This window comes from Gadus morhua, chromosome 10 (assembly GCF_902167405.1).
Source record: "Gadus morhua chromosome 10, gadMor3.0, whole genome shotgun sequence".
NCBI classification, from domain to species: Eukaryota; Metazoa; Chordata; class Actinopteri; order Gadiformes; family Gadidae; genus Gadus; species Gadus morhua.
In genome coordinates this window covers 22,059,705-22,086,051 of record NC_044057.1, presented here as the reverse complement: position 1 = coordinate 22,086,051, position 26,347 = coordinate 22,059,705, and the positions used below count along the sequence as shown (strand labels likewise).

Below are 26,347 nucleotides of genomic sequence, written 5' to 3'. Positions count from 1 at the left end.
CAGTATATGTATCAATCACACCCTGTGTGTGACGTAGGAGAAGCTCATTGGCAAAAGGTGCATGTGACGCATTTTTGAATTTTCAGCGGTGAAGCGTTTCTTGTTATCGAGTGACCAGTTTACCGTCTGCTGAGAGTCACGGAGATTTGCCACAGAGAACTCTTTTTAAACTACCGAGTAATTTAATAATGTCATTTTCAAGAGCACCTTTGAAACGGTTTAATGAAAATATCGGTGAGTATAACGACACAGTTGCGAACAATGCTGCAAATGCGTAGCTAACAACAGTTAGCTTCCCTAATGTTGTTTACCAAGTTTGCATGTTTGGATAATATTTGCTGATTTCGTTATCTGTCGGGGATTTTCTTCCTTGCATTGTAAATATGCTATTCTGTTCACCTACGTGAAGGTTGTGCCCCAGCACCTGGCACATACAATCCGAAGGACGAGGGACACAAGGGACCTGCTTCCTTTCAAAAGTCGCAGCGGTTCACGACTGTGAAGCCGGGTGGGTTCCTGTCAATGGTACCCAAAGAATCCACAACGAATTCCCTAGGAAAGATATTGAAGCAATATTTATTTATTTATTTTCAGTATGGACAACTCCGATTCCTCCCCCATGTCCGGACGTCCCAATGACCCCCGTGCGTCGCACTATGTCTGTGGACGGCCTTGTAAGATCTCACTACATGTTTACTTGAGTCAAATAACTGCTTTATTAAACGTCTGCACAATCACCATTCTGTAACTGGTTCCTCGTCGCCTAGGTTGGATCAAGTGTGAAGAAGGAGAAACCTGGCATTTCCTTGGAGCTGAAGCGGCATAAGCTCTTGGAGAAGGAGGTATTTCAGTCATCCAATCCAAATAAATGTATTTGATAACGAAATGGGGAGCGGCAGGTGTGGTTGCTAGTGAACCGCCAATGGCAGCAGCTTAGATCCTTGAGCAAGATTCCCAAACCTTATATCCTCTTATGTATCTGAATTCATTTTTAATTGCTTTGTCTAGAAGCATCTGCTGCTTTTAATATTTTAAGATGCATAAGGAGCAAGTAGGGGTTGGGCATGATCTTGTCGTAATATTCACCCTATCCAGTACCAATCTGGCATCACATGCCACCCTCAATATTAAAGTCCAAGATTCTGTTTATACATGCATAGCTGTCTATGTTTCAAAATTCATTTGCCATGAAGTCTTTTGCACAGAAACAATTTCTAATCTAAATCCGTCCTGGTTTCCAGATCCGCTCTCTGGTGACGCAGCGCGGTGAGCAGGACAAGCGTCTCCTGGCCCTGGAGGAAGAGCTAAAGAGGCTGGAGGCCAAGCTTCTGTCGGCTGTCCGGGAGAGGACTGGCCTGACAGCCAGTGGCACAACCCTGGAGCGCCAGCTCGCCGAGCTCAAGAAGGCCAACGAGTTCCTGAAGAACAAGGTCTCTACCTTTCTCTTGTTCTTTGTACGGATCTATTTAGCCAGGGGCTTTTTATGCAGAGCGACTTGCAGTGAATGAGCAGGCGTATTGTGGACTGTGAACATTGTGTCTTAAGTCTTTTCTTTCTCCTGGATGAGACTTGTATGATTTGGTCAGAAGAGCTGTTTCCTTTCTTATTTTAGGTTTCTGCTGACACCACGAAGAAGAGAATTAACTCGCTCACCATGGAACTGATTGACGCCAGGAATAATTTGGATCTTAAAACCAAGGTTCAAACTTTTCAATGAAAATTATGAAAAGCTATATTATAACATTACATGCTCCCAATTGCACAGATGTTTGAATAGGTACAACCATGTGTTCATTTATTAAAATGAAACATTTATTTTTATGTTTTGAAGGAGATAAGCATGCTACAAGTTAACACTGCTAGTCAGGTGAAAGTTCTGGAAAAGGATCTTCAAGCTGCAAAGGCTACGGTTAAGACCCTCAGAGAAAGGAACCAAGACCTTGGTAAGACATCAAAGAGCAGAAGAAACACCAGTCATTTACATCTATTTGTTGTGTACATGAATTGGATCGGTATGCTTGATAGGGCCTAAAAAAAATTAAAGTTTGGTTCCGGTTTCCGACCGACCCTATCAATTTATGTGCGACCCAAATTATTTTATGAGCTGCTGTAAAAAAGAAAGAAAGAAAAAAGTCCTACCTATCATTCGCTGCAGTTGGAAAAAATGAAATAAAAAATAATATAAATTCCCTACCTAGTCTACCCATGACCTCAACTGACAACCAACAGGAACCAAACGTTTTGTTTTTTTTAGGCCTAGGAGAGCATGAAACATGATTCATAAACTTAAACATGTAAATTCACTTTGTACACTACAGAGGACCTCCAGCAGGAAACTAAAGCACAGAATGAGGAGCTTTCATCAGAGACTGAGAAGTTACATGGTGAGTTGTTTTTGAGTATGTGTGAGTGATTTATCTGTCCGGTTTAATCTATTCAAGATTCCACCATTGGAGAATAGTACATAATGTTCTATCTTAAAACTGTTATTTCCAGCTGTGATTCAAGAGCTGAAGGAAGAAATCAAGGTTTTGCAGACATACCTGGATACAGCCAATGACCAAGTCCAGGTAAAACAGATGTGTGTCGTATACAAAAACGTTATTGGAGTCTTATAATGTTGGCAATTTATTTTGGAAAAGTGCTTTTCCTCAACATTTTAACATGACAAAAAGTAATTCTGTTATGCTTTTTTTTATGGCATTTTCTAACCGTTAGCTATTCAACGCGTGTTTGCTCTTTATGTGATAGGACTTAGTGTTTTAACGTCTGCTTATATATCTGCAAATATGTCTGCTTATATGTCTGCAAATATATGTGTGTGTGTGTGTGTGTGTGTGTGATTTGAGGGTACCTGTCTGACTAATGCTGAGTTAAAATGGTAGGTAATCACATAGACCAGTTGTTTTTTCAAGAAGCTCAGGTCATCGTAGTTTGAGAACTCCATGGTGTTTCCTAGCCTGGTCCTACCAGACTCGCACTTCATTTCATTTGTACAGAGAGTTTGGACCTACTAAATTGACAAACGTTAAAGGAGAAATCCGGTTTAAAATGGATCTGGGATATGTTTAGTATAATAACGAGTTGGAATGTTCGTTTGGTAGCCAAGAAGCGCATCTAGACGCAATCTTAGGTTGTCTTTTTTTTTTGGCCAATTCTAGCAAAGCGCTGTAAACTTGGAACGATGGGGGCAGTGTTTCCGCTAGAAAAAAAATTGCTGCCGGTCATGTGACCTGGAAGGTTTAATTTCAACGTTTCTTTCTTTTTTTTTTACTTTCGAGAGTGTCTCTGCTGCTTGCAATGCGCATAAGTCTCGTAACTCTTCCTTCCCCAAGGCGGCTTCGCTGAGCAGTCTTTATTAGAGCTTGGATCAGGCCCAGATAATCAAGCCCGCACCGGCCCGAGCCCGGCCCGACACATTAACATTTTTTTTTAATATATGTGTAACTTTGTACACATTTGTTACTTAGGCCTACTCTGCTAAATATATGTCATTATCGGGCTTATTTTCGATAATGACTGGCGACGTTTTATAAATTATCCCGCTTACTACACGGCTTCTTGCCAAAACGAAAAAATAACGTCACTCACTTTTACAATTTATTCGTTGGCAGCATTCGTAGTGTTGATCAGCAGTGAAATAGTCTGCCAAAGACGTTGACGTCACTTAGCAACCGAAGACGCTGGGGTTGACAAGTTACCGGACTACTACCCATGCATAGTGAACGGAGCGTTCCACGGCATTGAGAAAACCTGTGTAATAAAGGCCTATAATATTTATGTTTATGGCATAGATTTCACCTCAGATTAGGCCAATAAAGCAATGTTAAAAAAAAAAAAAACGGGTCGGGTCAATCAAAACCCTCGTACATACCTTTTTTTTTTTTTTTCCTTAAAAAAAAAAAATCATAGGATCTGCGCCTGAAGATTCGTGAGAAGACGGCGCTGGAGCATACTGCCTCCGAATCCCAGAGGAACTCTGCAGGGTAGGCACTCTGAAGTCTCGATAGCCCGTGTCTCAGCACACCCAACAAGGATGACACTGACTTTTGAAACGGTTCTCCTCAGGCAACTGGAGCAAGACCTGAAAATCTCCCAGGAGGCCCTGAGGCAAAGGGAGGAGGAGTCCAAAAATTACCAGGAAGAGCTTCTGGCGTCCCTGCAGTCCTTGCAGGACGCGGAGCAGAGGTTGGAGAGCCGCGGGGCGGAGCTGAGCGCCTCTCGGGCGGAGCTGAGGGACATTGAGCGGCAGATGGAGCGTGCCAACGAGGAGGCGGGGGAGTGCCGGGGCCTGGTGCGTCAGCAGGAGGCGGAGCTAGCCAGGCTTCGGGAGGTGCTGAGGAGCACCGAGAAGGAGCTGGATGAGAGGATGGTCCACCTGGCGGGGAGGTGTCTGTCTTACGAGGAGGAGAGAGGTAGGTCCCCCTCTGCCTTGGCTTGCTTATCGTGTGTGTGTGTGTGTGTGTGTGTGTGTGTGTGTGTGTGTGTGTGTGTGTGTGTGTGTGTGTGTGTGTGTGTGTGTGTGTGTGTGTGTGTGTGTGTGTGTGTGTGTGTGTGTGTGTGTTGATTAATGATTACTTTGATCAAAGTAATTGTGTGTACTGCAAAGGTCCAGAACAAATAAACAAAAGCAAGTGTACTCATTTGGACAATATGGGCCTTGATGGAAGTATCGTATAAGAAATGCCTCATAGCACTGAAAATACAAAAGCAATGGTGGATAGAAAGATATGATTGCAAAAAGATTGTCAACGACTAAAAGAAGGCAACCAAATACTAATTTGTCAATGACTAAATGGGAACCGTTGTATAAATAACCTATCCACCCTATTCAGTAGAAAGTGTTTTACCTGTGATCGAAATGCCTGTTTAAACTGGGAAACGTTGCTTAATAAGGGAAAGCTATTCCACAACAGGATTACACTGTAGAGGAATGGGCTACAACACAGCCCCTTAGGATCAAACTAGCCCTTGTTGTGTGATCCTGTTGGACAATTTGTAATGTAATGTGTTTCATCATCCTGCACCCTGTCCAGTTGTATTCTTTAGTTGCCTTTCATTTTGTATGGTTATTAGTATGGTTTGCCTGACTTGTCGTTTTATATAAAAGCGTCGGCTGATTGACACTTCAAATCCCATGTTACATGTCTTTTTGTTTTTTTTGTTTTTGTATGAAGGCAAGATGCAGGAAGAGGGGATGAGGAAGGTGGAGCAACTGAAGGCCGAGCTGTCAACCCTGCAGGAGGTCAGGAGAGAGGAGGAGAGGAAGGGGATGGCGCTCCAGCAGGTGCACACCACCCTCAGTGAGGAGCTCGAGAAGGAAAAGGTTAGGAACCAGGTCCACGTCTCCTTTGGGACCTTTCACAGGCACTCCACGTAGGCCGAACCGAAGTGCATGCACACTGTCTCCACAATTTGTATTGATGTGTCTCAATACAAATTGGGTGAATGGCTGTTAGTTGTAGTCAATTGCTTTTATTTTATGATTTTTTTTGTACGTGCATTAATCTCCAAGTAGATTATTTCGTATCACGGTTTGTTTACAACATTAAGACTGGGTTGGTGTTAGGGCTGCAACAACAAATCGATAAAATCTATAAAAATCGATTACTAAAAGCGTTGGCAACGAATTTGGTCATCGATTCGTTGAGTCGCGCGATTAATACGTCACTCGTAGGCGCGGCACTGTTTACAGCCAGCCGCCGACAGGTTGGTTCATGGTTCATGCACGCCCACAGCGAGCTTTAGTGTGAGCGACCACAGCTTGTATTTTGGTCATATGTCTTAACACTGGACTGTATATAAAGTGTTGTACCTTCACTGTCTTTGGGTTAAAAAAAACTCGTTCAACTCAGTATCCGTCTAGTAGTCCAACCGAAAACTCTGTCAGCTGCCGCTGCTGCAGACGGTGTGCAGACGGGCTCGGAGTCGGCACCGCGTGCATCCACAGTCTTTCAAAGCAGCAGTAGTAATAATCACTCAACCGGACGGTGTAGAAAGTCCCGTCAGTTAAAAATAGTAATCCAGTTTTTAAATCCATGTTAAAGTCGGCAGGATATAGAGCTAGTTAGCTTAAAAGAAAAGTCGCAAACAGTGTCAAATGTGATGTGTTCAGGTCGGCTCAGTAATATGATTGATGCGTTCAAATGCAACAAAAAAAAAAATTATTTAATTTATTTTTAATATATATTTAGTATTTACCGGTTAAAGATCTTATCGGTTAACCATGGACATCGCTTATATACTGTACATTTATAAATGTGTACATTGTATGTTTTTTTTGTGCTATCCCATTTATGTTTTTTTATTTTTTTTATCATTTAATATTACTTTTAATCGTTCCGGGACGTTGGAGCAATAACCTGGTGTTTTTACACTTCAGCCTGCACTGTGAAATTGAAGTAATGTTCAGTATTTGAATAAAGATGCAGAATTTAAAAATGTTAATTGTTTTATCCAATTCATCGATTAATCTGAAAAATAATCGACAGATTGTTGCAGCCCTAGTTGATGTACACAATAAAAAAATAATAAAAGGTACCATTACAACTGGTAATATGTATAGCTTTAAGGGACAGCTGAAAAGTAGGAAAGAGTTGCTTTCCTTGTCTTTTTATAAATGTGATGCAACTCCGGACGTCCGGCTGTAAACCCTGTTAAATCCAGCGTTGTCTCCACAGTCGCTCGTGGACTCCCTGTCCCTGCTGCTGGAGCACGAGAGGGAGGAGGCGGAGGTGCAGCGGGCGCAGATGAAGGAGGAGATGGAGGTGGTGCTGGGGGAGTTGGCTCTCATTGAGGGGCAGGAGTCTCGGATGCAGGAGGAGATGGACCAGTCCCTCCAGCGCCTGCAGCAGGAGAACCATCACCTGGTGCAGCAGCTGAGCCAGGCCAGTGCATCGTTGGACAGGTGGGATGTGGAAGACTGCCTGTCTTGCATACATTTTGTAAATGTGATGCAACTCCCGTCATCCGGCTGCAAACCCTGTAAAATCCAATCTAATTTCAGTGTGTATTTGATTTGTATTTGTTGATTGCTGCTCTAGTCTCGCTTCACCTGCGGTATTTTTAATTAACCGTTTTTATGGTCAATGTTCAAACACTTTGTAAACAAATGAAATGTTTTATTAATATTATTTCTAGTTTAATAGTTGTTTTAGTTGTATCATATATCTCATAGGCACTACCGCTTCCATCATGAAACTATAAAAATATTTGATTATTACTTATGGCTTTGGAAACATTCTGGACCACGATTAAGATGGGCAGAAGGTTTCGTTTCCAGGTTCATGGACTAAAGGAAGGTTTATGTGGGGCTTTCAGGAAGAGCACTGAGGCTGCGTTGCTGGAGGAGACTCACCTGACCGCCATGGCCAGACTCCGAGAGGAGCAGACGGACTATCTGAGCAACCTGGGTGGCATCGCTACAGAGCTGGAAAGGTAAACGGGTATGCCATTCAAAATGTGAAAAGTGTCTGGTGAAAAAAAGTGGTGGTCTTTACTTAACCTATTTGCATGCAATGTGAGTGCACTTTTAAAGGGAACGGACTCGCCTTTGTATTGTGGTGATGTTGAGTGCAGGTCCGTTGCTATCGATTTATTGAATTTATAATTTCGGCTGGGAAATGTCATAAATAATGGCATCACGCTGCGAGGGACCAGAAGCCCAAAGTGCCCTCAAAAATGTGCTTAATTTGTCTGAAAGGTGAGCAATAACAATTTAATTTTCCTATTTTATTTTCTTCTTTTCCATTGAAACAGGAATGGTGTTTTATTTTTTTTTACTTTAACCAGGATACTGTTTTTATGTACTTTATAAATGAAAGGATTATTGAATCAGCTTTTCTAATAATAATAATCCTATCAAACTCTTATTTCCCTCCAGCACAAAACAAGCCCTGAGCGGAGTGGAAGACAGAGTGAGGCAGCTGGAGGCCGAGGAGGAGCGAGTGGCTCAGCATCTCAAAGAGGAGCTGAAGCGAGTCATTCAGCAGAAAGAGGAGGAGATGGAGACAGTCATGCGGACTGTGGAAGAGCAGAGGGAGAGACTCCTCGCTGCCCAGCAGGCTGAGGGGACGGCTAGGGAAGAGCGTGTACAGTAGGTTTCTTTAAAATGATTGTTTCATACATTTGATCCTTCGTAACAGGACAGAAAATAAGATTAATGTTATTAAACCCGGATGGAAAACTAACGCTAAATAGTATGCAAAACATGTTACAATAATATGATGGAAAAATCTATTATAATATGTAAGAAACGCGTAGTAGAAATGTAATGATGCAAACAAACGCTCAAAACGCTGTCGTCTGCATTCCCAGAATGCTTTGCGAGGTGAAGACCCAACTTGCCCAGAAGGATGAGAAGATGAAGGAGATGGAGGGAAGCCATGTGCTGCTGCTTGCTCAGCTCCAGGAGGAGGTCTCGGTCCAGAAGCGGGAGAAGGAGCAGGCGCTGGTGCAGCTTGAGGAACAGGAAGGTCTCAAGAGCTCCCAGCTGCAGCGGGAGAAGGAGGAGGCCCACGCACTACAGGCCAAGACCTGGCAGGAACGGGACGAGGCGGTGGAGGAACTCCAGCAGACAAGGGAGGAGAACGCGGCGATGCAGACGGCCCTACGGGAACTGCAAGAGCTCACGGAGGCGGAGAAGAACAAGGGTCTACAGAGCAGGTCCGAGCAGCTCGGGCTTCACATCCGTCTGGAGAAGCTGGAGGAGGAAAGGAGCCGTCTTCTCTCTCGCGTGGAAGATCTGGCAAGGGACGGCTCGGCCCTCCGGGAAAAACTGACGAGCGCCGGGCAGGACGGTGAACAGCTGCAGGCGCGACTGGAGAGCTGCCGCCGGGAGAGCGTGTCCCTGCAGAGGGCCGTGGAGAGCGGGGAGGAGGAGAAGGCCGCACTGCGGAGGGAGCTGGAGGTAGAGCAGCGGGACGGGAGGGCGCTGCAGGAGCAGGTGGAGCTCTTGGCTCAGGAGAAGGTCGCTCTCCAGTGGGAGACGGCGGCGCAGAACCAGGAGCTCCAGAGACAACTCGCTGAGGCGCGGGAGAAGAGGTAAGGGAAAGAGGTTGGATCGTACTTAGTGAATTAATTGTGGGGGGGGGGGGTAGGGGGTTCAGGTTTGTCGAGTTCTATATTTGTATTGGACTTAATGTGTTATTTCTTTGTGCTCAGTTCTTTGAGTTCAGAAGCGGAGCGCTGGAAGAAACAGTATGAGGACCTGTATTCGAACGTCAAGCCCTTCCGGGTAAGTCCTAAAAACTAACATTTCCATGATTACTAATTGATCCATAGTTTGTTATTTTTTATCTTTGTTTCACATCTTAGGAAAGCATCTCATTAATGACATTATCTCCCAACATCAAAGATTTGAAATAAAGCAACGGCCGAAATGTCACTGTGTAGGTCTGACAGTGCATATTGATATTGGTGGAAACTGGGATCACTGTGTTGCATTTTTTTGCTCCAGGAGCAACTGAACAGTTTTGCGGCACAGCGAGACTTACTGCTGAATGAGAACGGGGCGAACCAGGACGAGCTGAACCGACTGGCTGACGCTTACGCACAGCTGCTGGGTCACCAGAACCAGAAACAGAAGATCAAGCATGTGATCAAACTCAAGGAAGAAAACATTACCCTCAAACAGGTCGGTAGTCGAGGTTTTCAAAAGCTGAACAACTTAATTTATTACATTTAGGTTTTAGAACTTGAATGTATTATCTTACTGATTTAACATCATTAAATTGATACAGTAATTTATTTGATTCGAGAGCGTCTACATCATTTTTTAATATATTATATATATATAATATATTATCCAATCAACTCAAACTTACATAAAAGCTGTGTTCATTAATTGAGCCTTTTTAATTGGGCTTATTTTGACTTTCTTAAACGTATATCATCATTTAACCCTATTGAGTCATTTAGCAGACGGCTTTTATCCCAAGCGACTTGCGGTGCAATGAGTTCATGGGAGGCTTGAGGTCCGACGTAGGTTAGCAACTGGTGGATTGAACCCGCTTCCTTTTTTGGCCAGGAGTCACACAGAATCCACTACAGCAAGTTTTCATTGACTCATTTGTGTGCGTAGGAGGCGTCTAAGCTGCGCTCCATCGTAAGCCGCCAGAAGAGTGATTTGGATCACCTACGCTTGAAGCAGCCAGGAGCTAAGCAGCGCAGGTTTGATCCCAGCAAAGCCTTCCAACATGACGGCAGCAAGGAGAACCTGCAGCCTGACGCACCTGCTCATGGCCTTAGGGAGGGTGAGGACGGGGCACTCCTCTGCTCAATTTCTATTTATTTATTAACAGGTTAGTTATTTCCTTAAACTGGAGAAAGTCAGAATGGCTAACTGATGCGTTTTTTTTGTTTTTTTTCAGGAAACTTTCATTTGTAGCTGGATTGGAGATGGGAAGATTATCCTTGCTTTATTTTTGGAGGAGCCTTGATGTTTAAGTCTAACTCTTATTTTTTTAGAGATGCTACAAGTGTAAATATTGAGTGTACCCGGAGTATTGTGTTAAATTTTCTGCGATGGCTTTATCGTTTGTTCTTCAAGTATGCCCCTCCCCTGTCAACATTACCATAATGTTAACACATTTCATATTCTCATGTTCTCCCTGGATGTTTCTGTGTTTTTAAATGTTATTTTGTAAATACAGATTTAAAAAAAAATGAACTGTTGAACAATCTTTTTCTTACGTGACATTGAAACAATTTTTATAGAAACACAAATTGATGAGGGAGTTTGCATTTAGAAACCTACTTTGTAATACGATTATTCTGTGCACCCTTCTTGACCGTATCCACTGGCAGCCAGCAGAGAGCACTCTAGGACTAGATGCAGGAGTGACGCCAAAGCCTCTAAATAGAAAACATTGTTCCACCCCATCTAAAAATAAACCACAGACCGTCACATTGGACCAACTTTATTTGCCTTTCGTGTCCATTAGAAGTGACCTTCTGCCAGCCGTGTGCACATATTGACGTGAAGCCCTTTGCATTGGCGCGTGATGACCGCTTGGTTCCAGTCAGTCGCAGTACCCCTCCAGGTGGTGAAAGCTGCAGGGTCTGTGGCAGCACTGCTCCACGATGCCCCTCTTCACCTTGGTCGTCGGGTGACCCCCTGACGGGCCCTTCCCAGGCCTCTTCTCCAGCCACGCCCTTTCAATCAGGAAACCTTTTAATTCAGAACGGGTCAGACACACAGACAGGTCCATTGAATAAAACATAGCTCCAGTACGGAAATAGACATGGCTGTTAATGGATGTGTTATCTGATCTCCCCAATCCTTTTAGTAAGTCTCTGCTTCATGTGTGATGTAAGAAGGGGGATCTAGCTCAGCTTGGATTCAACCTGCATTTATTTTATTTTTTCTCTTGTAAGAGAATGGAATCAAGATTTTCCCCAGTTTTAGTACAATGGCATGACTCACCAAGGGAGAGTTGGTAGCGGTGCCAAGGCAACTGCCCTACAGTGAACTTCAACAAGGCCGCAGGGAAAACAGCACACCATTAATGATGGGCCGGGCATCTATTAAACTTTTAACTAGCATGTTAACCCCCCCACCCCATAAACATTGTTACTCCGGTTAGCGTCCAAATTGGACTTCTCATTATAATAACAATCTTTGATCACAGTGGGTGAATATCGCTTCTGTGCACAGCCAGAAGCGGACCATGTCCTGCTTCAAAACCCTTCAAGTGGACAATTAGGACATGATTCAGGCTGAAACTTTGACTTCCTCTTGCCACTTTGCTTGTTACTACCCTGCTTGCATTGCTTGTGTAGCCTCCATCCCACCCACGCAGTCCTCACCAAGCAGGGGCTGCAAATCCCGTTTTTTGATCACTCGTCTTGGGTTGTAGAAAAAGCCCCTATCGCCACATACAAAGTAGAGCGCATCTACTAGGTGGGACCCACAAAGGTGTCTGGTGGAGATTGGGGCCACCCAGGGGTGGGTCACGACCAGCAGTAGCAGTATAGCCCATGGTACCCTGGCCATGGAAGGGTCGGCTTCAATGGGGGACAAACAAACACAGAGACAGAATATGAATGGTGTCTCCAATGGTTATGAGAACTAAGGATTGTGTGCGTCCTTAATGGCATTCCTCCCCACCCCATCCCTGTGACAGTGGAAATGAACAGGCTACTGTTTGTTCCCTAATTAAATGGGGCTTTTGTCAACTGTGGCATTAGTTTGGAGAGTGCAAAGAACAACCAATGTTTCCCCCAATGTTTTTCTGTATTGAGAAAGAAAACAGCTACAACAGGATCAATACGTAGCGATCAACCCTTTTAGAAGTGAAAAGGCACACAGAGGCGATTGAAGAATGTGGTGGAACCACAAGTCCAAATGGTCTTTGAAGAGAAAACAGAATAAAAATTTAGTTTTTCATTGAATTTCAAAGGGCCTGGATATGAAAAAATACCTTGCTGAAACAAAGTCTTTAGAAAAGCAATGTGAAGCAATCTTATTACAGTCTCTTGACTTATAACAGAGTCAACCAGAGTGTGTCTAGTGTACGATTAATTTATGACTAATGAGAAATAAATGCTTTGATGGCCAAGATCTAACACCTAAGCGTTGATCAATAGGGGGACTGAGAGAAGCCATTTCTTTTGGATGCACATTAACCCATAAACACACTTCTGCGCCCTTATATAATGAAGTGCTGTTTTGAACCAAAGACCAATCTCACATGCATATTATAATGAAATCACAATTCATTCTAATTAAAAGGAAAAATTGGTTTAAGATTTGAGGATTTTGTTTGATGTTTCATATATAACACTCCTAACGGCTCTTACATTACTGATTCTACATAAATTCACCAACTTTGACATTCCTTTAAAGTAGGTTTGTTAATTCCATTCAGAATGTCCAAAGTGGATAAATAAATGCTTGACCTGAAGACTAAATTAATGATTGTAATGTTATTGCTTGACAGCAATGTGCGTTGTCAAGCCAGTAGCATCAATCGGTCAAACAATTTGAACAGTGATCTTCAGACAGGGCTGCTGGAGCATCTCGGATGAACTCATAAGGTTTAACAGTTGAGATTAAGAGTAGACCGCAAGGTCTTGAACTTGAAGGAGGGTTAGGAGAGGAAGGTGCCAGTGCGTTTATAAGCCATCCCCATGCTGCCAATCAAATTAAAATCTGACACGCAATATGACGGTCAGAGACCTAGGCGGCAGAAAATGTAAGGTTTCGTCTAGAGACGCGTTTGTGTGAGTGTGAGTCTTAGGTAAATGTGACTGGCTTGAAGAGAACCCACATAAATATAAGAAAGGGAGGTGAGATACACTCAAGGGCGTGACTCGAGCACTCTCTCCAAGGTGTTTGTACTCATTGTGTCACCAGAAGAAAGTGCGGCAAAAGGTGGAATTTATACAGGAAGAAGGTATCTACTTCCTCACCCTTTTTCCTAAATAAAATAAATGGCATGACATGTTTTGTGCTGTTGTGCTGTGTTTTTAATGTAAAATGTCATACCAAGTCCAAAAGTGTAGGTGAGTGAGCATTGGACAGGGAGCTCAGGATCCACACCCACTTTATTGAAAGGCGGCCGTACGAGCATTAAGCTGCCTATATTTCCGTTTATGCTGATGATGACCATTTGGAATTTGTAACTTCAAATATCCCCTGTATTTGAACTTTCCCGCGAATTCCGCAAGTGGACCGGTGATTAGGCTTTTCAAAAGGGCAACGTTGACCTATTGGGGGGCGGTAGATATTGCTGAAATATGTAGATATATATTTTTTTGCTTGGCATCATTGTCGATCACTGTGCAAGGTTATAAACAATGCGAGCCAGGATAACACTCAGAACTGGATAAACTGGAGGAATAATCGTAGCACTAACAATAATATGGTCCAATTAGGCATATCATTTATAATATAATATGATCTCAGAGCCTCTCTCTTTCACATAAAAAACTGATTTATAGAAAACATTCTAACTTCACTGCATTTATTTCCCGTTAAATCGCTCGTTTGCTATTCCTTTGGGTCTTTCAAGTTAAGTTCACTTGCAGTAGGCTACATAATTTGTAATATTATTTGTAGCCTACTTCCACTACTGCTGGTTTACTAGAGCGCAAAAGAGGCGGGGAGGGGGGGAGGGAAAGGTGGCTCTAGATTGGCAGCGTGTGATATCTAGCTCCTGGAGCCGTGCCAGGCTAGTCTTGGCGCTGCGAGCGAGTTGCGCTACACGGAGATACGCTGCGGAGGAGCACTCACCTCTTAATTGTCTCCTCCTGTAATATCCATCTTTTTTTTGTTGCATGGAGATTGAATATGAATGGACAATGGGAAGAGAAAGTCCTTACCTGTGTGTCGAGGCCTCGGGCAGCCGAGATGGTTAACTTATCAGCCACACGTGAAGAGGTGTATAGGAGGACTAAAAGATACAAGACAGACAGACTATTGGCTGCATTTCACTTTCAAAGCAGCCTCCTGCTACCCCTTCACCACCTCCCTCCCCTCGGTCCACCTGCTCTTTGACGTCCGCCGCAGCGGCGGTTAGCAGCCCTGTTCTGTAAGCATGTTGATCTGGTCATTAAGTGAATTAAGTGGTGACGGTGTCTGTGACTGTGCGCCCTGGGCCTTCAGTTTGGGCTAAGGTAAAGATGGCATCCTCCCCTCCCAGTGATGTGCCATATCAGGCTGAGGGACAGACACCATATGCCACCTGCTGACTCACATGTGCTGTCGTGACCCATGGTTACCACTAGAGGCCGCTATGTGGAGCCATTTATAGTGGCCTGCTGTATAATTATTGGGTTTCTTGCGTCTATTTGTTTGTTTGATAATTTTCTATTGCCTGGCTGTCTTTTTGTTTAGATGTCATCTCAAAACTCGACAAGGAATTGTATCTTAACACTGGCTTTTAATTGTTAAACATTTAATCTGGTTATTCTGGTTATGATCAGATAACTAACCAGCAGTAAAAGGTGGAAACACCCCCCCCCCCCCCCCCCCCCCCCCCACACACACACACACACACACACACACACACACACACACACACACACACACACACACACACACACACACACACACACACACACACATATACAATCTATACAAATAGTGTACAAACACTTTTGTTCAAACATATTCCCAAAATCATCATGGAGTTCCTCTCTCTAAAACTATCACCATAACTATCCAAGATAATAAGCTTTCTCCAAGACAGCTCAGAATCCAATTCCCAACTCCTTCAAAGAAGAAGTTTTAGCTAAATGACAGTGGAAGGAGGTCAGAGCTTTTTTTTCTCCTTAACTAATGAAAGGCGAGTCTTTGGAGGGATGATAAAAGAGGTATCCATGGAGGAGCGCTACCCAGCAACCTCAGAACTGCGATTTCTGACGCTGTTAAATGTAAGAGCCAGGAAAGGGTCCAACCACGCCTGGCTTTGAAAGTCCCACCTCGAGGGGAGGGAGGAGGGGGGGGGGCGGAGGCAAGGAAGCAAGAACTATGAACAACAACAGGCACATCCTTCACTCAGCTGCGTGACTGGTACACGCACACGCACACGCACACACACACACACACACACACACACACACACACACACACACACACACACACACACACACACACACACACACACACACACACACACACACTCATTGATAGACACACATCAAATAACGGAGGGCTCACCAGACACCCCAGACAGGCGGAGACAGACAGAAGTCGGGAGGAAAGTCGGCCCGGTCCCGGGGTAGAGATTGCGTAACTTGTCTTCTGTTCTGCGGCGCTTTTGAGGAGATAAAAGGGGAGCGAGTGAGATGAGGAGTTCAGCTGTGATGTCGTTAATCTGCTCTCATAGTCCGTTTCTTTTCGCCCATAATTATCTCTTACTGTCTTAGGGAAAATGCTGGAAAGACTTACGGGGCTTGTAAAAAAAAAGAAGGCTTTTATAAAAAAAAAAACGTTCACTACAACAGCAAGGGTTTCGATCGTTGTGATTTCATCGTGTGTTTGAACTGCACCAAGACAGATAATGAGTCAGATATCCGTAAATCAACTTTTTAGGATTTACGTGTCAAACCAAAGCTAATGGAGGGCTTATCTGTTCTAGATAAACCCGATTTTGCTTCAACAGTTGCGGAATATTTTATGCCTTGACATTAAAAGTGCTCAAAATATATGGGAAGTCGATAAGAAAAAGTGCTGTCGCAAAGCTAAACTTAAAAAAATAAAAAGTATTTATGTAATCCTCGACTGGTGTAAGTCTAATTGCTGGCAGCGTCTCCGCCTTTTAACCTTTGGACACAGATACCCTGTCATAAAAAAATGACATATTCAGCAGCAGTTACGATAGCAGCACAAAACTGAGCTACCGAGATGTACAAACCCAGTGACGCACAGGATGGGGGGGGGGGGGGGGCTGTAGTTTAGACAGACTGGACACGTCTGAGTGTCCTAAACATTGCCCTCCGTGTGTGTCAATGGCCTGCTTGCTCGCTAGATTGGTGAGTAGTTGCCCTGTTGTGTTTGTGTGTGTGTGTGTGTGTGTGTGTGTGTGTGTGTGTGTGTGTGTGTGTGTGTGTGTGTGTGTGTGTGTGTGTGTGTGTGTGTGTGTGTGTGTGTGTGAGCACGGCTGTGTGTGCGTGTGCGTGTGTGTGTGTGTGTGCCATTAGCACGGTCGTGTGTGTGAATGAGAGCGAGGGAGAATGCCCTGGTGTCTGCACTCCCGTGTTCTGGCAATGACAGTTGCTAATAGTGTCTAGCAACTGTCAGCGGTACTAGCCTCTGTCATGACCTACTTAGTGCAATGGTCGTCCCCTGTCTGGACGGATACAGCACACACACAAAACACAAATGCACTCGCACACACGCACCCACATATATATATATATATACATATATATGTATAGACACACATGCGCACACACAGACACACACATATTTAATCTCAAATAGCGATAATGGATATTATTTCAACGATTTTCATAGATTCCAATGATGCACTTGATCACAAAGATAATGCCTCTCTCTCTCTCTTTCTGTCTCTCTCTCACACACACACACACACACACACACACACACACACACACACACACACACACACACACACACACACACACACACACACACACACACACACACACACACACACACACACACACAGACACACACACACAGGTCTTTGGGTTGATTTGAATCGTTTGCCGACAGGGTCAGGTGACAGAGCTAGGTAAGAGATGGGTTGACAGCGAAGGAAATGACTACATGTTCTTGGTGTGACAACCCCCCCCCCCCCCCCCCCCTCCCTCCCTCCCTCAAGAGAGAAGGAGAGGGGGGGGGGGGGGGGGGGGGGCAGGCTGGACAGCATGATGGTTTGATTTCCAACCGAGTAAATGGGTTTTTATTTAAACACTTGCGCCACTGGTTTTCTTAAATAGGCACTTGGATATTCTGGAAATGTACCGTTCTCCCCCCTTATTAAAATTGCGGTAGTGCTTACTCTGTTATATTATATATATATATATATATAAAAATATATATATGTCATATTTATCTCACAAATTGCTTTCTAATTTCTTTCGTGAACCCCTTTTATGTGGCAAACCTATCCAGCATGGAATTATTACTAATCGGGACAAGCAGAAGAAAATAGGTTGTCGGTTTTGAAAAGTGCTTAAATCCCTTGCATTTCTTGGCGAAATAGCGGTCAATGGCTTAGCACTGATACAGCCTTTGTCTTGTTGACAGCGTTATGTGTGTGTTTAATGCTTGTATCTGGCTGGCTAGTCTTGGTTTGACAGAAGGTGGATGGAGGGCTCTTTTGTGCTTTGCTGCGTGCGTGTGTGTGCGGGGGATTTTGGCTTGTTAATAATCCAACACATTATCTTTAATGGCTGCATATCGACGAATGCGGGGAGAGAAGAAGGATGGGTGGAAAGGAGTTTGGGATTTATTTGCAAATGTTGCACAGTGACCCGCTGGTACCTGGTTGTTTTATATATGTGTGTGTGTGTGTGCGGTATGTGCTTGTGTGTGCGTGTCCGTGTCCGTGTGTGAGTGTGGGGAGAAGAATTGCGGTTTGGTCAATCGATTACCACCCCAGCAGCTTCTATCGTGTGGGGGCTGCCTTCTTGGCTTTAGAACCAATCGTCATGTGCTTTTTTATGTGCTGCAACTTTTGTGTGTGTGTGGGTGTGTCTATGTGTTTTTATATGTGTGTGTCCGTGTCCATGTGTGTTTCTTGTTGCACGAATCGATACAGCCGGTATCAGCCCCCAGAGCCTCTTCCTCCTTCTCTCTCCGCCCGGAGATAAGGTGGTAGGAGCAGCCTTACAGAGATATATGAGTGGGATTAACCGCAGACAGTTATTTGGGGGCCGGGGCGAAGGGGGGTGGGGTGTGGGGGGCCGAGCCCGAGCCCGAGCCGAAGACGGAGGGATTTCAACACTTCTCATTATTTTGTGAAGAATGTGTACAACAGGTACTGTCAAGCAAAAGGTCAGAATAAATCAATCCAATGTTCTCTGACAGCCTTTCCTCAAATTGTATATTGACTCAGTGCAGCCGTCCTTGAGGCTAGCTGGGTTTGATGCATGTTGATAGCGTTTTTCGGGTAAATCAGTATTTATTTGGCAAAATACCCAAATGGCCTGATTAGCTATAATGGTGTTGAACAGGGCCCTGTTATGCCTCCCGCATCTTGACGGCTTCCTGTGTGTGTGTGTGTGTGTGTGTGTGTGTGTGTGTGTGTGTGTGTGTGTGTGTGTGTGTGTGTGTGTGTGTGTGTGTGTGTGTGTGTGTGGGTGTGTGTGGTTTGGATTTTGTAAACATAAACATGATGCAACCAGTAACCAGTAAATATCTGCCCTGGTTTGATTGGTCAGTGTGATGTGTTGAGGAATTACATTGCATAATAGGTCGCAGGTGAGTGTACAGATATAATCGGACAGGTTAATTCGCTCTCGTTGCAGTGCGTAGCGTTGATTCTTCACCTTTCCCCTGACCTGGTATGTCCTTTCTAGGTTATGGCCTTATCGTGGCATTTTGCCATTGGATTAGTTAATTAGATTCAGGGTAGGTATGAACTAAAGGTGAACTCAGGTTCAGGTCAGGTTAAGTTAGATTTGACTTAACTCTTAACCCACATTATTCTAGAGTAGGTTAGCTAATAGCTAGATTAACAACGATAATGCTAGGTTAGGTAATTTAGGCTGCTATGTTTGCAGTAATTTATAGTTGTTATGGTTATGCATATGCTTACATAGGCTAGGTTATTTTAGGTAATTATTATTCATTCAAGTGTTTATTCAATCAGTTATTCAAAACTAGAGCAAAAACTGAAAGGGGCGGAGCTACATTGATTCCTTATCAAAAACTTGATGACACTTTCTCAAGGGGATTTTAATATGCGTATGTTTGCCAGTCTACACTGTGGATTTGGGGAATTTGGTCTAAATAATTATTAGGCGAAAGAAAGTGAAACATCCCGTTCAGCCAGATGGAGCAGACCTTAGTCTGGCATTGCAAGAACAATTCGCAGATGGGTATTAGTCTGGAACCTCTCAGTTAATTTTCGATTTCCAAGGGGCGTTACCAACCGGTGCAGCCCTAAATGCCTTGGCGCAATTGGATAGACCTACAACCAATCAAAGCAAGGAAACATGACACATCAGTGGCCATTTTTGTTGTTTTTCATCATATCAAACCCGCCCCTGTTTTAGATGCACGGTTGGGATTGGCCCGACCTGGGCCAGGTCTGCTAGAAATCTGTCTGAACGGGAATGAGGCCAGAAATAAAACATGAGCTTGCATATTTGTCTAGTTCCCAGCCTAATCCGACTTTAGATTATTAATCTAAAATCGGATTTCTGAGATTGGGGTAGGTCTGGCCAGGTTGTAAGACGGGGTAGGCTCCAGAAATGGTTTGCTCCACAGCATTGTTAAGATTCTTTAAGTGTCTTGTTCTTTCTTTTTTTTCTTAATCCCCTTTCCACATGAGATGAGATGACCCCATGAAAACCTTTCATCTTGGCTTGCCGCAGGTAAAGATTGAATTATCTTTCTTTGTGGGTAAGAATGAAAGATTTCGTCTTCAGTGTTTGGGGAATGATGAAACCAACTGTTTGGTAATATCTGAAATTAATTCCTCTATAGCTCCCAGCAGTTGTACCTGAAGAATTCAAGGTTAGTTTAAGACCATCAAAGTTTGAATTAGTTATTTGCACACCCTTTGTCTCATCGTAAATGATAGCGTTTTCTTTCCCCTTTCCCCATCAAGAACACATTTGTAAGAAAGCAAAATGGTTTATTTTTAATTAATTATTTCCTTTTGGACAACTATAAGGCATACATTGATACATTGCCTTTACAATGATAAGCAAACCAAAGCTATTCTGGCCGTTGAAACAGAGCAAGGTGAAAAGACAGTAATCCAAACACCAAAATATGCTTACAAATTCCTCCTGGGCCGTCTTATTCCATAATTCAGATCCTCTCTCTGTTCCAAGCACACATACCATCAAACACATTTGTGTGTGTGTGTGTTTGTGTACGTGTCTGGGATTCCATGTGTGTGTGGGTGTATGTGGGTTTGCTTTTCATGTGCGTGCTTGTGTGTGTGCATGCTTGGATGTGTTTTTGTGTGTGTGTGTGTGTGTGTGTGTGTGTGTGTGTGTGTGTGTGTGTGTGTGTGTGTGTGTGTGTGTGTGTGTGTGTGTGTGTGTGTGTGTGTGTGTGTGTGTGTGTGTGTGCATGCCCACGCTTGCAGTGTTGTGTGTGTCTGAATGTCCTTTGCCCTGGCCCGGTAGGTATCTGTCAGTAGAAGTGAACGGTGCAGAATTCAGATTCCACAGCCTAGACTTTATTCAACCTGAGACTATAACAAGAATGGAGACAACAACGGAGCCTGACACTGATGTTATTGTTTGAGGAAGAAAGTCCCTGTACAGTTTAACTTTAAATCCCATTTCACAGTCTCTGCAGTGATTTAAACAATAGTTCTATAGCTGAGTATATGTTGTTAAAAAAATCTATAAAAAAACGAACAATAATAATGATACACTATTCAAATGATTTGAATATTATATAGCTATAATTAAACCCTATGAATATTGTATATATTATAGCTGCTAGCCTATATTTAGTTTCTTTTCTTTCGTTTCTCTATTTTATCGCTCTCCACTACTGCTCTCTCCTCCTCTCTTGCGCTCCATCATCATCATTACAGCGTGATGTCCAAATATCGTTTTTGGCGACGTGAGCATTAAAACAAGTGTAAAAAAAGACCTTTGAAAGTAAGGCAATCTGCAAAGACGATGTATGTTGGCCAACCCCGACTTGTCAAGCCAGCCATCCTTCTAATAGAAACGCTGTGATGAACAGCCAACGCGCTCTACAATAGAGCCCTTAATGGGCTTTATTCATATTTTTATTTTATGTAACAGGATGAAAGGGGTCATGGTTGCCGTAAAACAGATTGATGGCATGTGTGGGGTAAAGAAGATGCTATAAAGCCCTTAAAAAGTCCATGCCGTCTCCTGCCCATCTACTGTGTGTATCTGGGTGTCTGTGTGTGTGTGTCTTTGTGTGTGTGTGCGGGGATGGGGGAGGGGGATGTCTAATAGGCATAACTCAGCCAGGTAATGTCCGATCACTGCGGACAAGACGGATACCGCTTGGCGAAGTTTCGGGCCGTGGTGAGCTGCGCGCATTCCGTCGGGTTATTTATGTTGCGTAATGAAGAGCATAATGAAAATTGGACTCAACTATAAATATAGGACGCGGAGGCGCGGCGCGGAGAGATAATCATCGGAGCAATTAAGGTGTCATACGCTCGCAGTGGGGGGCCGGCCTCGCCCCCGTAGCCCCCCCCCCGCCCCCCCAGCCCATAGCGTTTTTTAACTGGAAACCTCACATTTAATCAGACAGCGGGGGGGATATAAATGTGCTGATCCTGGCCCAAAAGGCCAGGCCTTTTTTGAATATGGTAAATGATTTCATTTAGTTAGTGTAATTTCTCCATCTAAACTGTGTGCATGGGTGGGCCTGTATGTGTGCATTTTTCCGCTTGAGTGTGTGTGTGTGTGTGTGTGTGTGTGTGTGTGTGTGTGTGTGTGTGTGTGTGTGTGTGTGTGTGTGTGTGTGTGCGCTCATGCGTGTCTACACTTGGGGGATGCAATCGTTATGAGCAAGTTTGGGGGAGGAAGTGTGTTTAAAAAAGAGAAGAGAGAGAGGGAGGTTGGCGGCCCGCACATCTATTTTACCACTGTCACTTCGAGGATGAGTGAGAGACAAGCAGGGTGGAGCGTGGACGGAGGGGGTGGAGACAGATGGGCGCTGTGGAAGGTGGTGGATGGGTTGGAGGGGGGGGGGAATGTGAAGAAGCTGAAGTGACCCTGTGGACCAGCTGCTGATAAACTGCAATCACTGAGCACTCTGTCAGCCCAGGCCCTCATCTGTCACTGTCATGGCATCCCATTGCAACCCCCCTAGCTTGTGCTGCTGCCGCCCCTATCTCTTCCTCCTCCTCCTCCTCCTACTCCTCCTCCACCTCCTCCAACTCCTCCTCCTCCATGTCCTCCTCCTCTTCCTCCTCCTCCTCCTCCTCCTCCTCCTCCTCCAACTCCTCCTCCTCCATGTCCTCCTCCTCCTCCTCCTCCTCCTCCTCCTCCTCCTCCTCCTCCTCCTCCTCCTCCTCCATGTCCTCCTCCTCTTACTCCACCACCCTTCTACCATCCACCCTCGGCTCCTATTCGTCATCCTCCAGCTCATCTACTTTTAAGTTGTGACCGCCTCCTCCGCTGGCGGGGTCTGTGTCCCTCTCTCTTAACCTTTCTGCTTCTCTCCTTCCTACCTTCTTTATTTCCGTCACGTTTTAACACTTGTGCGATGTGAAAAGGGCTTCCCGTTTTCCCTCGTGCCAGGCCTAGAAAGAAACCACCACCATACTCTCCTCCTCCATCACCCTAATCACCTCCCACACCACCACTGTCTCCGCCATCTCCCACACCATCTCCACCACAAGCCAACGCCATGACCAACACCAAGAAAACATCCACCCGTAATATCCCCATCATCCATCAAAAGATATTAACTCAGATAATTCATGTATGCAGGTCAGTATTTATTTTAATTATCAGAGAGTTTTAGTTAGTTATGTTTTTCCTGAACTTATTATTTATTGTATTGTAACATTTGGTTCATAATGTTCTCATTTTGCTCACTTTGAAAAACTAGCTCTTTCTTTTCCCATCTTTTGTTTCCGGCGAACCGTGCTATTACAGCGAGAGGTTACATAATGAGCTTTGCATGGAGCTCCTGGGAAAGGCCTTGAAGCCCTATACTTCCCATCTCTCTCTCTCTCTCTCTCTCTCTCTCTCTCTCTCTCTCTCTCTCTCTCTCTCTCTCTCTCTCTCTCTCTCTCTCTCTCTCTCTCTATCTCTCTCTTTTTCAAGCAGTGTGGGATCACCAGGTCGTCATGAGTCACAATAAAATAAATCCACACACTCACAGACACAGACAAACACACGCACACAAAGACACACACACACACCTATCCACACAGAGATAGCTAGCAGGTGGAGGGAGAGGGCTGAGGGAGATTAAATGGGGTTAATGTATCTTTACTCGATGAGAACTGTGTGTGCTGGATGTATAGTCCTCTCCTTATTATCCTCTGACCTCTGATTTTCTTTCGGTAACCAGTGTGGAGTGCCTGAGGCTGGCCAGCTACTGTTATAGGTGTTGTAATGTGGAATGTTGTCTCGGATGGGATTTGTAACAGCAGATACAATATAGCGTCGGAAATGCCTTGCGGAAGAGAAAGAAAAGCCCCTCCACTTAATGGTTTATGTAAGACGATCTTGTGTTCCAACTTTTTTTATTCCCATTTCTTTATCCCAACTATTGAAAAGGATACAATGGCCCTCCAAGGTCAAGTCATACAACTATCTTCGACTTTTGACAGGGAATGTCAAAAATGCCAACTATTCAAATCTAAGGCATGTAAGGTAGGTGGGACTTAAATATATGATTTGCAAATAGATCACTTACAATAAGAGGGGATAAATGTGCAACAGCAAGGAGAATTATCGACAGTGAAGATTACTATAATCTGTGCACCTGCACACCTGTTCTGGTGCTTTTTTCTAACTCTCCTCCCCTCCTCCATGTCTCGAGTGTTTCCCTCTCTGGCCTGCAGTTATCCTCGGTGCTCAGTAGCCACTTCTCGACCACGTCCTCAGTCCCTCAAGCGCATATCCTTTGCTAATTAGCCGGAAGTCTTACACTTTTTGTGTTCTTTTACAGCTCAATTCACACTCTAAGAACCGGACAGATCTTGTGATTGTGACACAAATATCTGCGTGGGTTACGCACGATGTCCCAATCTCAAATTATATAGATTTTGCCGTTCGGGACTTCCGCTAAAAAGGCTTAACAAGAAATCATATCCTGGCGGCTGTGTACCTATCGCTCCCCTTTCTCCCGGCAATTTATTCACGCCCTCGAAACTGATTTTACCTGTAAATATATATAGATTTGTGGAAGCGCCCATTATTTTACCTTAAGGGTTGTCAATGGGTGTAGGCCTATCTTTAACGTATTTACTTTCTATTTCCATAATGGCTCTAATGCCCCATAAACCCTAAACCCATAGTGACGTGACAGGGCTATTCCAGGTCAGAATTTTGCTTCTTGCTAGTTGGCATAGTAGCGTTCTAGTTTTAGTGGCTTCGAACATATGGGATATAAGACAAGGATACTGTATTGGCAAGGGGGTTGGATGACAGCCAAGAGGAGCTGGGTTCGATCTCCAACGTTTGTAATGTTTTTGTAGGGATACTTGAGCAAAACGTCAACCTATACCTACCCAAAAAAAAAAACTGTTTACCTGAATTCACTGAAAGTTGCTTTAGAGACTAGCATCTGTGAAAGCAGCACCATGAACAAATATTAAATATAATAATCATGACACTAGATCAATATGACTGGGCCCAAGAATGACAAGTGTCTGAAATAGTAATAGGACCTATAGCTCTAGTTTGGTGCCAGTTTGTGATAATATACATATGTTGCGGGATGTTCAAGTGGTGAGCTGTCAAACCCTCAGCCGAAATCCCATAGCTGTGCTCGAGCACGATGGATTAACCCCCTCTACCTGCTCCCTAATAAGCTGCCACTGTCAAGTAGCTTGGAATAAAAGCGTCTCCTAATGACTTAATTGCAGTGTTCAAACAAGAAGCCCCGCTCACTCACACATCCACAAAAGGATAGAAGCCATGTAATTTCAGTTCTGCCCTCTCACTGGCTCAGGGGGTCCTAACTGGAGGGGTGATTTGAAGGAAAAGCACATGGGCGCTCGTGATGGGATCTAAATTTAGCGCGCCCGCCAAAAAACACAACCCCCATAATGCGTTAATTGACAGTGAATGCAGTGACCTCTCCGGGATCCAAGGGAAATGCAGCTGCCCCTCGATTTAGCCCGCTTCCTGCCTCCGCTCTGGCTGACTCCCAGCCGGGCCCAGACAGCCGCTTCCAGGCTCGCTTGATATTGTTTTCTCCTCCCGTCTGTGAATGGCTTGGATTCCCAGCTGATTGGCACAGCGGGGGTCCTGGTAAATGGAGGCCGACTGGCTGATTTGGGTTTGGTCAAACAGATGAAATTGTCCTCTCATGCCTCTACATTCTTCCAAATGCCCATTGTGTGTGTGTGTGTGTGTGTGTGTGTGTGTGTGCCTGTGTGGGTATGTGCACTTTTCATTTGCATAAAAGTGGTTTGTTGGTGTTTGTCTGTCTGCATGTCTCTCTGTCTGTGTGTCTGTACGGGCTCTTTGCCTTAAAGTGGTTGTATAGGAAATTGTCTTTTCAGCGTGTGTGCTTGAGCGTGCGTGCATGCCCATGAGTGTCAAACAGCCAAAACATTTTATTTTTCGCCTGTCGCATTTTGTTAAGTGTGTCTCAAACACCTTCGTAAATCCCTCACATCCCCTTGTCACCTCCGACATCAATCCAGGCTGCATGAACAGCACCTCTCAAAATGGCATCCGTTTCATTACACGTCGCTCCCTGCAGTACCTTCTGTCTCTCTCTCGCTCTCTCTCTCTCTCTCTCTCTCTCTCTCTCGTTCTTTCGTATGGAGAGATGCACAATTGGCCCCTCTGTTCAGCAATTTGTCGTAGCCACTGTTATCAGAGGCACAAACAGTCACATACATAGCTAGAGTTCGGGGAAATCACAAAGGTGTTACCCATGTTACATTACAAGTCAGCGTGCTAAATGTGGCAGCGTGTGAATGTTATATCCATCCCACAACTCAGACGCGTACATCCGGCCGTGTGAGTGCTATGGTGCATGAAATCCACCTTCTCATTGAGC

At 44.4% G+C, this 26,347-nt stretch overlaps 2 protein-coding genes across 2 annotated transcripts; one reads left to right on the top strand and one right to left on the bottom strand.

The window, feature by feature from the left end:
• Nucleotides 1–66: 66 nt before the first annotated feature.
• On the top strand, nt 67–10,669 carry hmmr (hyaluronan-mediated motility receptor (RHAMM)). Its single transcript, XM_030368533.1, has 20 exons — nt 67–234; nt 410–508; nt 595–674; nt 768–842; nt 1,242–1,430; nt 1,613–1,699; nt 1,832–1,943; nt 2,319–2,384; nt 2,497–2,570; nt 3,913–3,986; nt 4,069–4,415; nt 5,178–5,326; nt 6,681–6,907; nt 7,321–7,437; nt 7,883–8,095; nt 8,317–9,042; nt 9,163–9,235; nt 9,458–9,634; nt 10,082–10,253; nt 10,371–10,669. The coding sequence occupies exons 1-20, from the start codon at nt 189–191 to the stop codon at nt 10,385–10,387; spliced, it is 3,120 nt and encodes a 1,039-aa protein (XP_030224393.1). The 5' UTR covers nt 67–188; the 3' UTR covers nt 10,388–10,669.
• Nucleotides 10,670–10,903: 234 nt separating this feature from the next.
• insb (preproinsulin b) lies at nt 10,904–14,784 on the bottom strand. Its single transcript, XM_030368534.1, has 3 exons — nt 14,326–14,784; nt 11,809–12,006; nt 10,904–11,170 (listed from the first exon to the last, which is right to left on the bottom strand). The coding sequence occupies exons 2-3, from the start codon at nt 11,993–11,995 to the stop codon at nt 11,022–11,024; spliced, it is 336 nt and encodes a 111-aa protein (XP_030224394.1). The 5' UTR covers nt 11,996–12,006; nt 14,326–14,784; the 3' UTR covers nt 10,904–11,021.
• Between the last annotated feature and the right edge of the window lie 11,563 nt (nt 14,785–26,347).